At 40.6% G+C, this 13,545-nt stretch overlaps 1 protein-coding gene across 1 annotated transcript in view; it reads left to right on the top strand.

The window, feature by feature from the left end:
• Positions 1-12,933, top strand: part of LOC140202087 (scavenger receptor cysteine-rich domain-containing protein DMBT1-like) — a 72,853-nt gene extending 59,920 nt beyond the window's left edge. Inside the window, exon 8 of the mRNA XM_072266949.1 lies at positions 12,578-12,933. Within this exon, the coding sequence (XP_072123050.1) occupies positions 12,578-12,933 (356 nt within the window). The remainder of the gene's footprint in view (positions 1-12,577) is intronic.
• The last annotated feature ends 612 nt before the right edge of the window (positions 12,934-13,545 follow it).

The following is a 13,545-nucleotide window of genomic DNA, read 5'->3' on the forward strand; positions in this document are numbered from 1 at the left end:
CAATCCCTGGAGATTTATTGATAAGAATGCCCTTCAAAAATACGCAACATTATCCACTTCTTGAACTAAAAATGTCCTTGTGTATTGGAATAGCTCATACTGATCCGATGTTCCTCTATGAATTCCTCATTTGTGAATAGAGATGCAAAATAACAGTTCTGTCCTCAGACATCCTCATGGTCTGATTTGATGACTCTGACCAGACAAGGATCCTCCCTTACTGATTGCCTGTCGATATTGGTACATTAAAGAAATCCACAGTAGCAATATTGGATTAAATAGATTTTTACATCTTCTGCCTTAATATCTGTTCAGAAATCCCAGTGATTATTGGGAGGCCAATTATACACTCCTCCAGAGTGACTGCAGTTTTTGTTGTTCTTCAATCTACCCATATTACCTCAGTGGATAAGCCCTCAAGTATGACCCCCTGTGATATCACTATGGCATTCTCCCTTATTAGTAATGCAAGTCCTCCACCTTTTTTACTCCTTTTTCTATCACTTCTGCAATATAGAAATCCCAGAAAATTGAGCTATCATAATGGTAAGTGACCACGCAGAGACTTTGTTACCCTTAGCACCATGGAACCAACTTATCATCCCGGAATTAATTTTGAGCCACAGATTTACCTCCCTGTATCTCTGATTTTAGAATCCCATATCATTTTCACTCAACTGAAATATATATACTCTGCCAGCAGTTGTTACAGTGTTCTGGCAAGCTCTGCCATTTACCCTCTGGAGAGGAACCCACATCTCAAACACGCAAAGTTGTCTATTTGAGAGGTGCATAGGCACTAGAGTTTGATGCGACCACCTCCCTGAAACTGCTATTTAAAGCCATCCCTGATTTCAGTCTGCACGTCCGCGTGTGCAACTGCTGCTTCAAGTGAATCATGATGTCTGAGATGAGGTGAAACAGGAAAAACCTCTTGAAACATAGTCTGCAGGGACTCCTGACCCCTGATCTCCTACATCTGATGGCAGGTGCAAATCACTCCATTACTGCCATTACTACCCGTCCAATGAAACAAATGGAGTAGAGTTAAGGAAAAGCAAACTTAGCTTGTGCTTACATTGTTGTTGGTTGCTTTTGCTCAAACCTTGCAGTCAAAAATGAACCAGCAGAAAATGGGAACTTTCACCATAATATCAATACCTTCTGTTCTCTCCAAACAAGTACTTACCTGCAAACATTCAAATGTCTCTGGCTGCTCGTCTCAGCTGCAGATTGTTCTGTCACTCATCGTTCTACATCGCTTTGGAGTATCTGACACTGTGCAGCTGGATTTCTATCCATGAACATTAATATATTTTGAAAATAAACTTGACTGTAGTAGAATTTTGTCATTCACGTAAAAAAAAAACAAAAACAATAAGATGGAAGGTCTTCGTGAGGTGGGGCATATCAGAATCTTTAACGCAGGGTATGCGACAGTGTGAGGGAGAAATCGTATCGGTGAAAGAAATACATTACGCGGTCTAGGAGATGATGATCCCAGCGAAATATATGGAGAGATGCTGAAAGCTCAAAATAATAGACTTAAAGTACATTTTAAGGCACATTAAAATGATCATAGGTGCTGGAGAATATTATTTCCTTCTAGGGGATTGAGAAATTTCTGCAAAGTGACTTTTATTGCCCGGGAAAAGGACAGCATTTTTTTTTGTCATTTCATGTGGAAATAATATAGAATATTTGTGTGACATCGAGAGACGGAGATGAATAAAGATGTATGATAAGATATAATATTTTTGTTCTTTGGTTCCATGAATATTGGTCACACAGGAAAAATAATTAAAGGGCATTCAGCACGGAGAAGCGTTTTCAAGCGTTTGCTGATAGTGTGCGTCGGGACGGGATCACGAATCATTTGTTAAAGTGGTAAACTGTGCCGTGGGTAGGTGACAAATGAGAAACATGATCACAGACAACGACCACTTACACTAAAATACGGACTTTGCAATGGGCTCAATAATCCTCTCAGCGCCGGTAAATGTATATGCCAAAATGCTTTTAGAGTGCAAGTATCGGGTCAATGACTTTACTCAGTTCTTTGGTTTCTTAGGAGGGGGTAAAAATGAATCCGAGACGTCCATGAAAGGACATGTCCTTTCTCATTGGCCCATTTCAGTAACCTGCCGTTCACGCCTACATATTGTGAAAATCTATTACTAGATTTTTTTATCCATAAAAAGTGGCTGTCAAAGAATTAGCTTTCAGATCAATCGGAATGTTAGAACATTTTAGAAGGTTTAAACTCAAGAGCCACCGCTATCACTGACTACTACGAGAATTCTGTGGTCGTTGTCGGCACTGCTTATGTTGCAGATCTGGAAATGTGAGTTGATTGGGATTATTCCGTTACTGGTGTGTTGTTTATTATTAATGTCTACAGTACTTCCGTGTAATATTATCGCTCTGTTAGCAATAGATGCGGAGTATGGAATACTTAAACAATTGTGATTCTCTTTCAAAGATGAAACAGATGTGGATATGTTTAAACAGTGGAAAACGTCTTTCTCCTGTGAATTGCTCACCTATCCAAATCAAATCTGAATGTGATTTCATTATCAGAGACAAATGACAAAATAAATCAGAAAACGGTCTGATTTATTTCTGATTCGTCATGATAGAAATGGAGCACTGAAATTTTGTATTAACGTTGTAGTTAAATTGAATAATTATTTTATTTTTTCCACTCTCTTTCTGATTTGTTAGTATGGTTTCATATATTTTTGTCCCATTATAAGTGTTTCTATTAAATCATGGATTTCAGGATTTGAACTTATCATTGAGATTTCGATCAAACAGTAAACAGTGAAATTGCACCTAAACAACGTCGTTGTGTATCTTAATGTTCGAAAAATAATAAAGGCATCCGGTAGGCGTGCGAAACCATGGATCTGTGCCTGGAAAGTCCTCACTCTCCAGGGCGCAGGCGTGGGCAAAGTTATATGGAAGATCAGCAGTTGCTCATTTTGCGAGTCTCCACTCTCCACGACACCAATGTTGTCCAAGGGAAGGGCATAAGGATCCATACAGCTTGGCACCAGTGTCGTCGCAGAGCAATGTGTGATTAAGTGCTTTGCACTTAGTCAAGTCCATCAGACCTACTGAGGCATAGGTCGCCGACAGTAGCTTGCTAGACCCCTGAGCCAGAACTGAGGTTTTTAGAGCGTCTGTTGTTGTTGTTTCTGTCGCACTGAATTTCTTTGGGATTGAGTTGCTAGCCGCGTGCCCAACCCTCCTCTTTTCACTGCCTTGCTTGGGGCCGTCCATGGGGATGTTTCTCATAAACACCACATCCGCAGCATCTGTGAATTGAGATGCTAAATTGATTATTAATTTGAGATTATCAGTACTGGTGAGCAAGAACTGTTGGGATACAGTGCACCAGAATTTGGTGTATATAACTCACTGAGCTTGAACAGCCGCCAAAACTGTAGCTATTAGAGCCTCAACGCTCGCACATATTCTTATCACTGGAAATCATGAATTACACCACTCTCTCCGAACATGTAAACGCGTGAAGTGAACAGGTTTTTAAAATTGAAGTTATTTCAGATTTTGAAAAGGCTTTTCACATTTATTATGTTATACATTGAACACGGTTAAACTTAACACTGTTGGTATTATTCTTAAATACAACTTTTGAAAATTGTTAACAGTGGAAATTCCAGAGTGTGCTGCAGATTAATTGTTCTTCAAATTTCGTATCTTCAAATATGCGATATTATTTAATTCTGCATTTTAATTCATCACTTTGGTACGCCCCGGAGAAAACTAACGCAAGTTTTTCTTCGTGTATTTTCGCGAGTTCTAATCTATAGATGTGAAGAATCGCAGATGGTATGATTTTGAACTTCCTTCCACTTTCGTGGTCTCTCTGTCCGGGTTAAAGTTACCGGGCAGAATTTTGTGAAAATGGCGACTGTATTCTTTATCTCCTTTCAGTACAGTATATCTTCGTCTCTTAAAATCCCCATGTACAAACTGACGAGTAATCTGAACCGATATTACAAACGGAATACTCATCGGAGTTTTTCAGAACCGAAGAGTAGTCACTGTTGCGAAACAACACACTGGAGTGTAGTGTGTATAACTCAGTGAACGTGAGCCGCAGCCAACGCTGGAGCTGTTCCTCGTTGAACGCTGGCACCCGCACCTATCACTGGTAATTATCAGTTACCGCTCTTTCTACCAGCACGCGTCTCAGTGAATTGAACGAGATTGAACAATTTATTTTCGGTCAGGTTTTAGACACGCTTTTCATTACTAAAATCATTCTGTTATGCTGAGAACACTTAACATTGAGAACAAGAGAAAATCCGCAATTGCTGGAAATTAAAGCAATATACACAAAAATGTCCTGAAGAAGGGACTCGGCCCGAAACGTCGACTCTTTACGTTTTTTTCCACAGATGCCGCCAGTTCTGCATGTTCTTCCAGCATTTTGTGAGTACGCAGAATATTAATTTTGTTATTATTCTTAAATTATTCGAAAGATGCTAACACTGAAATTTCCATACAGATGATAATGTGTTGGAATTCAATTAGTTATCAAATACCTTCATTTATGTGTGATTATATGTCAACTGATTAAAAAAAAATGCTGTACGTTTATGCGTCCTGAGAAGAGCAACCAATCTTTTTGACAATGCACTTTCCCATGTTCCATTATATGCACGCGTGGAATCGCATTTTCTGAGCTGTTGAAATTTATTCCATATTCCGTTTTCCTCTGTCCAAGTTAAACAATGGGCAGATTTTATTAAAATAAACACGCGACTATATTCTTTATTTTCTTCCGAATATTTTATTCAAAACGTTTATTGCATGACTGTCAAATAGCGGGAACCTTTTGGAGGACAGCACCATCAAATAAATAAGAAATTGAGTTAATATTAAGTTGCCTGCTTAACATTTATGGGGAAAAAAAGGAATGAAATATTTCCCTCTTATTCGGCTGATACAAACGAATTTATCGAGTGTTACTATGTATATTGTTTACTTTTAGCTTCTTTGTTGCATTGTTCTGTGGTTGGCTGCTGCTTCTAAAATAGAATATGGCATCTGTAAACTTTTCATCGCAAGATCTTTCAGAAACGTTTCACTCCAAGGAATAGGGATATACAAATTATAAAGATTTGACCAAGAATGCTTCTTCCTGGGGATTGTGATATCCGAGGGGATACCCGTTCCCTGTATTTAAGGATAACTTAAGCGAGTCAGAATACAAAAAACATGGCTATTTTATCCATAAGACATTGGTAGAAATTGGACCCTGATAGGCCCTATTTCACGCTGCAATTATTGTTCAGAACTTCTCATTAAGTGAACATCTAAGAAACTTCAAAGTTAATTTGCAACATACGCTAGCATACTTACACGTGTGGAACTTAAATAGCAGAATTTTGTTTCGTTATATTTGCCGTTGCAAATAAAGATAACTTAAATTCACCGTCCGAAAACAGAGTTCTATCGTCGTGCAAACCAGCAGCATGCAAAGATCCGCGTCCACTCACCGAGTCTGCGCTTGTCAGCAACCACACCTATATAAGTTATCCTTTTTCAATTTCCTTCTCTCTCAATCTACTGGCGTGATTGTACCATTCACCCACCCACATAAAAGAGATAATTTACAGTAGTGATTCAACTTATCATAAAGCCCGTCCATGCGTATAATTAAGGCGGAAGGTGATCGTTTACTTATTGGTCAGGGTATTAACAGATATGGCGAGAAGGCAGGTGTGTGGAGTTGACTGTGAAACAGGAGAAAATCTGCAGCTGGTGTAAATCCAAACAAAACGCAGAGAACGCTAGAGGAAAACAGTAGTAGGCAAGGCAGCATCTATGGACAAGTGTACGGCAGACGTCCTGCCGAAAGGTCGCTGCCCGAAATCTCGAGTGTTTCTTTTCCATAGATGGTGACCGGCCTGCTGAGTTCCTCCAGCATTTCGTGTGTGTTTATGGGGTTGAGTAGGATCCGAGAACAGTAACGATGCAAAGGCAGAGCAGATTCGTTGGTCTGAATGGCCTTATTTTGCTCCTATGTCTTATGGTCCAAAACTGCACACAATTTTCCAATTTGATCCTCACCAATGTTTTATAGAATTTCAATATAACAGCCCAGCTCCTGTACTCAATGTATTATTTTGTGAAGGTTTTCTTTACGAACCTATCTACCTGTGACGGCACTTACACGGAATGATGGTTCTTTATTACTAGAGCCCTCTCATCTGCAGCACTCCTCTGTGTGCTATCGCTCACCTAACCAATCGCTATCGCATGCCACAAGTCACAGGTCTTCAGTGTGACAGGGAATCATATGTATCCTCACTGTGGATCCTTCTGTAAAACCAATGTCTAATCTAATTTACTACTCCTCCTTGAATGCCAAGCGACTGAATTAGCTTGACCATTCTTTCATGCGGGACCTTGTCAAAGATCTTGCAACCTGAATGTGGACAACATCCACTGCTTTGCCTTCATCGCCTTTCCACGGAACATAATCGAAAAGTTCTGGAAGATTGGTAAGATACGATGTTCCACGGGCAAACTCATGTTGACTATCCCTAATCGATCGCTGTCTAGCGAAATACCCATGTACTCGGTCTCCTAGTATATTTTGCAATAGTTTCCTCTTCTGATGTCAGCCTGACCGGCCTACGCTTTTCTGGCGTGTCCCTACAGTTTTTCTTTAACAACAGAACAACAACACCGAACCTCATATCCTGCCGTATCTCATGCGTGGATAAAAATCTTTTGAACATCTCTACCAAGGCCCCTGCAGTCTGTGCATTAGCCTCGTTCAGGTTTCGAGAAAATACCTTGTCAGGACCCGGGGATTTATTCAATCTATTTTGCCGCAATACAGCAAGCACAGCCTTCTCTGTACATTGTATCGGGTCCAAGACCTCGCTGCTGCATAGGTTCAAATCTAAAAAATCTTTAACAGCCCTGAGTAAATACAGATGCAAAAAAAAAAAAAATCTGTTTAAGATCACTGCCGATCTCTAATTGCTCCTTGCATAGATTAGTACAATGAATTACCGAGGACAAATTTTGTCCATTGCTATCCATTTGCTCTTAACGTATCTTCAGAAGCTCTTGAGATTCTCGCTCACCTTCTCTGCAAAAAATAAAACTCAAGCCTTGTTTTGCCTTTCCTGATTTCCCCTTGTCCTGCATTCCTTGTACTGCTCAAGTACCTCATTTGTTCCAGTCTGCCTATACCTGCTGTATAGGCAGACTGGAACAAATGCTCCTTGTTTTCCTTAACCAGGGGCTCAACACCTCTAAAAAAAACTAAAGTACATTGAACCTGTTAATCTTGCCTTTTACTCAGGCAGATGCAAACAGCCTGTATTTTCAAATTTTCACTTTTGTGGTCGTCATGGACACAGGAGGTCTCTCCGCATTTCCACATCCGGCAAGGGGAACATGCCAGTATCAAATCCGGTACTGTACTGCTCCAAATATGCAATAAGAGAAACAATACGTTAAAAAAAAAAAAAAAAACTTTTCCTCGTGGAAGCCTCAATGAGCCAAGCCTCAACTCTTCACTCCAATACTGGGCCGGTCACAAAAGGGCGACTTAAACTTAACTTATTTTCATTGGTCCTTGCTAAGTGCAATCCATTGTCTTCTCTGGAACTGTCCAGAGCAAAATGTCCCGACTTTTACTACTACTTCTTTTAAACCCTTCCACCGCCCATCACCTTAACCCAATCCGATAGCTCCTCGGGACTGTGGTGCACAAAATGTGAAATTTCTACGTTCACTTTGTCATATCACACTGAGTCTCTTCGGTGATCTGGTTTTCACACAGAGACAGATGACTTTTCGATTGCTAAATTAATTTTCTTAGTGCAGTGATAAATGCAGCCAAAGGACAGTTGATTAGTGAGATATAAGGTGTGGTGGGCCTGAGGAAAATAGAGTAATGAGAACAATGATCTTGTTTTTCTGAACTGAAGAATGAACCGAAGGATTCAATTAATTCAATTTTATCATTAGATAAGACAAGAATTAAAAGTTTGATTTTGCGTTATACAGATGGTAGAGTTAAACAAGGTGTGAGAGTGGGAATGATATTGCTGCAACTTTCATCAAACCACTAAAGGCTCTTTTTGAAACATTAACAAATAAAAATAGTCCCCATAATTTCCATCCCGTTGAGGGACTTGACCGAAATGTATTCCAGTGAGTGAGATTTGACGTTAAAATATTTATCATGTTATTTACTGCTTCCTTGTCCACATTCACTCAATAGAAAACAAAAGCGTGAACATGGTTCACTCAGTTTATCAGTGCCCTTGAAGTTTATGAACGTAACCAAACATTTCCCTGTTCGTAGAAAGAAAATAGTGGCAAGTGGCAATGTGTGGGATTGTTCCTGTCACTGGAGCAAGTTGTTCCGAGCACTCAGACGTGGAGGCCTTTCATAATCTGTTGTTGCCAAATTACCCAAAATAAGGATGAAGCAACCTGTAAACATTGCAATATCATCTTGCATTATACACATAAAATATGAACATGTAAGTAATCTTTGCAGTGCCTAAGAGGAGATAATGGAAAGCATGTTATTTTGAAGAAGAGTCTTAGAACAGATCAATTGCCTTTTATGCAGTAGCTACAGCTGGGAAAGAGAAGTGTTACGCTGATATAGCGTGAGCAATATCATCTCGTCATTTCAATAAAAAGATACAAATGATTCGCAGCGATCAGGGTAGTAAGATGAACAAATATGGCAAACAGATCATTTAACGGTGTTTCTGCCTTTGAAGACAAACATCATGAAAATCGGTGCTTACGTCAGACGAAGCACCAAAATACAAGCAATGCATGGGAACTACTGGCGGAGGATTGGGCTGATGCATTCGGATGGCCTGGACAAAGCACCTTTGGTCCGGAATAAATAATTAGCGTGTCATCACAACCAATATCCAGGGATAGAAAGCTCTGACCAGAACCTTGTAACTAATGTACCGCAAGGAGCAGCGCTGGGTCCATTGTTAGTAATAACGTAAGATGGATTAGAAAATTTGTTGCTAACATCAGTATTGGCGGCATAGTGTACAGCGAGGAAGGCTGTCAAATCTTGCAGAGTTGTCTGGACTAGCTATGAGAATAGGCCGAGAAATGGCAAATGTAACTTAATGGAAACGAATATTAGATGTGCAGTTCAGAAGAATAAACTTGGGTAACGAATGGTTGGGCTGAGATGTGCGTAAAACAAATAAATCTAGGAATACAGATTCATACTTGCATGAATGTGATATCACAGGTAGATAGCATCGTAAAGAAAGCTTTTTGGCACATTGACTGTTATAAATGAGTGCTTTGAGTACAAGTGTTACATCTTAGCTGTATTACGACCTTGGTGAGGCTGAGTTTGAGGTGTTGGTTGCAGTACTGCTCATCTACCTACAGGAACGATATTAATAAACTTGAAAGAATGCAGAGGAAAAATACGGTGGTGCCAGAATGTTTGTGAACCCTGTAGAATATTTTCTATTTCTGCATATATATGACCTAAAATGTGATATCAGACCTTTACATATGTCCTTAGACTAGATAAAGGGAACACAATCACTTGTTCATTTACTTACTGAGAAAAATGGTCAGATATAGCATGCATGTGTTGGAAAAAAGTATGTAAACCTCTGGGGTAATGCCTTCCACAAAAGCTATTCGGAGTCAGGTGATCCAATCAATGAGATTATATTGGAGTGTGTGTTGTACAGGTGCCCTGCCCTGTAAAAATACAGACAAGGTCAGCTCTTCTGAAGAAAGATCTCTTTGTGTAAACCCTGCTTCGATCAAAATGTCCAAATGTCCTTAGAGGAATCGTAGAAAGCAATGGAGCTGGAGAAGGCCACAAAAACATTTCTAAACACCTGAGTGTTCATCACTCACCTGAGTGTTGTATTGCTATATTTATGCTCTATTCTTGGTTGGTGCGGCTGCAACGAAATCCAATTTCCCTCGGGATCAATAAAGTATATCTATCTATCTATCTATCTATCTATCTATCTAATCCACAGTAAGAGGAACTTTTACAAATGGATGAAACGCAATACTGTTGATAGTCTTCCTAGAAGTGTTACCCTGCAAATGTCACACCGAGAACACAACGTGTAATGCTGAAGGAGGTGAAGAAGAACATAAGGGTAACAGCAAAAGACCTGCAATAATCTCTTCACATATCCACCTGGGAGGAAACCGCTGCTCTCCAAAACAAAAAAAAAAGCATTCCTGCCATTCTCAAGTTTGCAAAAGACCACCTGGTTGTTTTCCAGCACTCCTGGGACTGTATTCTGTTGACAGATGAGACAAAAATTAAACTTTTTGGCAGAAATCCACATTGCTATGTTTGCCGGAAACGACGCACTGCACAGCAACACCAAAACCTGATCCAAACTGTGAAACAGGATAGAAAAAACGTCATGGTTTGGGGCTACTCTGCTACCGCAGGGCATGGGCAGTTTGCAATCATGCAGTGAATATGAATTAGAAATTGTATCAAGACATTTTACAGGAGAACGTCAGGGTAACACTCCGTCACCTGAAACTTGCGAGAAATTGAATAATGCAACAAGGCAACAAGCCAAAAGACAAGAGTAAATCAACACCAGAATGGTTAAAACAGATGTTAATTCGTGTTTGGAATGGTCGAGTCAAAGTCCTGAACTTAATCCTATAGAAATATTGTGGAAGCACCTGAAGCCATCAGTTCATTCGGGGAAGCTCACCAACATCCCACAGTTATTGCTATACAAGTGTGCCATACCAGTTGCTGAAAACAAAGGTTCACATACATTTGTCTAACAAATACATGTAATATTGGATCATTTTTCCGAATAAAGAAATGAACAAGTATTGTGTTTTTGTGTTATTTATTTAATTGGGTTCTCTATATCTCGTTTTAGCACATGCAAAGGTCTGATCACATTTTCAACAGGATTCACAAACTTCCTCGCACCACTGCTAAGGATGTTGCCAGGACTGGTGGATTTGAGTTACAGAGAAAGGTTGAATAGATTTGCAGTTTATTCCCCAGATCTTATTTGAGGAAGAGCTTTTAGACATACAAAATTATGTCGAGTACAGATAGAGTAAATATATGCAGGACTTTTCCCTCAGATTTGGTGATGGGTTCGGGTAAAAGATGAAATATTTACTGGGAATCAGAGGGAGACTTCTACACTCAGAAGTTGGCGCGAGCGTAAAGAACCGTAAATTCTATTGGTGGATCCGGTGTCAATTGCAACGCTGAAAGACGTTTCGATAGGTACATAGGTCGGACGGATACGAAGGGCTATGCTTCGGGTGCTGGTAGATGGGACTAGACAAAGTACCAGGTAGGCACGGAGTAATGGGCTGAATGGCCTGTTTCTTTGCTGTAGTGCTCTATGATGTATTTATTTTTTTGCTAAACCTGTTAATTTGAGCTAATTTGAGATGTTGCGAATGGGATAGGGTAATTACCGGGGTCCTAAAAAAATACTCTTCTGTGTCTCATTTGCCTTACACTCGTAGAGGCGGACCACTCGCCCACAGGTGTTGTGGAGGAGAGCTAAACAGATGTGACCTCTAACCTCACAATGTGAGAATATGTCCAGATGTCAGCAGACCGAAAGTAATTTTCCATGCAAAAACACGATGTGAACTAACAGCTGTCGACTCGTGATTATGCTATCGTGAAAGACAAATATATGAGAATGTGAAATCAGTCTTCTAAAACAGTACGGTTTCCACCACCTCACATCATTAGTACATTTATCGCTGATGGCTTTATAAGTTTGATAACCCTAAACCCGCCTCCCATGAACACCTCCGCTTCTGCGTCTCAACGCGACAGCTCCACAAATAAATCTAATTATGTATTTATTTATGTTTTAGGGCGTCTAGGGGATTGTCAGCTGACCGGTCAGGTAATCTTTCTTAGTTAACATTACGCGTAGGGCTGGGTCTGATTGTCACTGAAAATCAAGCTGAGAGGTGACAGCTGAAATCCCGTGCAGTGATTCGGCAGAGGAATGACTCCGCTGATGAATTCCAAAAGCTTAAAGGAGTTCACACAGTTTATTTTATTTTTGAATGTTGAGGCTGAAATCACGTTAAGGCTCAATTTAGCTCTTTCTCCTTTGGGGCCCAGCTAGAGGAATGTCTCCTCCCGTCCAAACAAGTTTGGGTTATATCACTGAATTGATGAGGGCTGAGTGCAGCGGGACACTGACCCGAGCAGTCTAACAGCTGTTCTCCGAAAAGAGAAAACTAATCCTCAGCTCATCCTTTTTTTCCTCTGGGAAACGCTTTGTACTCCGGAACAACCAGATGGCTCCCGGTTCACCGGATGATCACGAGCTTACTGTCTGTTTTTGTCACGTTTAGCAGTTCGTGCGTTGTCTGCAACAGACTGATTGTTTGTTTGATCATAACATAGCACCTGCGGAGTGTTAAAGCTTGGGGTGGGTGGGCAGAGGGAGTGGTTTACTGAGCATCGAGTAGCCGCAATCTTAAACTAACGTTAAAGATTGATTTCTCATTAACTGATATTTGTCAGAAAGCGTGAAGTTGAGGTTGATGAACGGAGGCAGTCGGTGCGCCGGGAGATTGGAGGTTCACTACGCGGGAATCTGGGTGACTGTGTATGGTCGTAAATGGGACGTGGATGACGCGACTGTGGTGTGCCGGGAGCTGGGTTGCGGCAAAGCGGTGGATGCCCCGTGCAGGGCTCACTTTGGAGCAGGTTCCGGACTCCTTGTGACCCAAGATAGTCAGTGCAACGGAAACGAGGCAACCCTGCGGGAGTGTAAATCTTACACTTGGAATCATTATGGGTTGTCTCACTCCAATGATGCTGGTGTCATCTGCTCAGATAAAAAGCAGAATTTTGTCCCTTCCATCCCGCCTGATTGATGACTCCATGATGTCTCAACTGTAAAATAGCGCGGGCTGATAGCCCGCCGCCAGTGAAGTGAAACTCAATTGGAATATGTCGAGATTATTCCCGTCATGTTGTGATCGCAATTTGTGTTACCGAACGTTTTCACCGATATTAATTAGACACGTACATTTAGTACACAGTACTGGACAGGAAACAGCATTTGAAAGAGCTCAGCAGTCAAGTAGCATCTATGGAGCAAGAAAAAATGCTGTCAGGGCTGACACTGATCCGGATCTGAATCAGCGAGAAAATTTATACCAAAAATAATGCATATTTCGCTGCGTTCCTCCACAGTATGTTTTTAGTTGTTCCATTTTCCAGCACTTGCATCGATAGAGTCATGGAGTTGTCTGCTTTTGGGGGGAAGCTTTGTGTATTCCCCTCATGATTTACGCACCTCTATAAAGATTTAAGTCCTCGTTTCTCCACAATTATAGTGCACCCTGACAGATAGCAACTGTCAATATAGAATAATAATTTCTAAAAAAGTCAGATGCTGGAAAGGTGAAATAACGTCAATAGATGTTGCAATCAATGCAATCTCGTATAGCAACTGTGGTGCGGAAATTAGAGTTAACACACTT

This window comes from Mobula birostris, chromosome 8 (assembly GCF_030028105.1).
Source record: "Mobula birostris isolate sMobBir1 chromosome 8, sMobBir1.hap1, whole genome shotgun sequence".
Classification (NCBI taxonomy): domain Eukaryota; kingdom Metazoa; phylum Chordata; class Chondrichthyes; order Myliobatiformes; family Myliobatidae; genus Mobula; species Mobula birostris.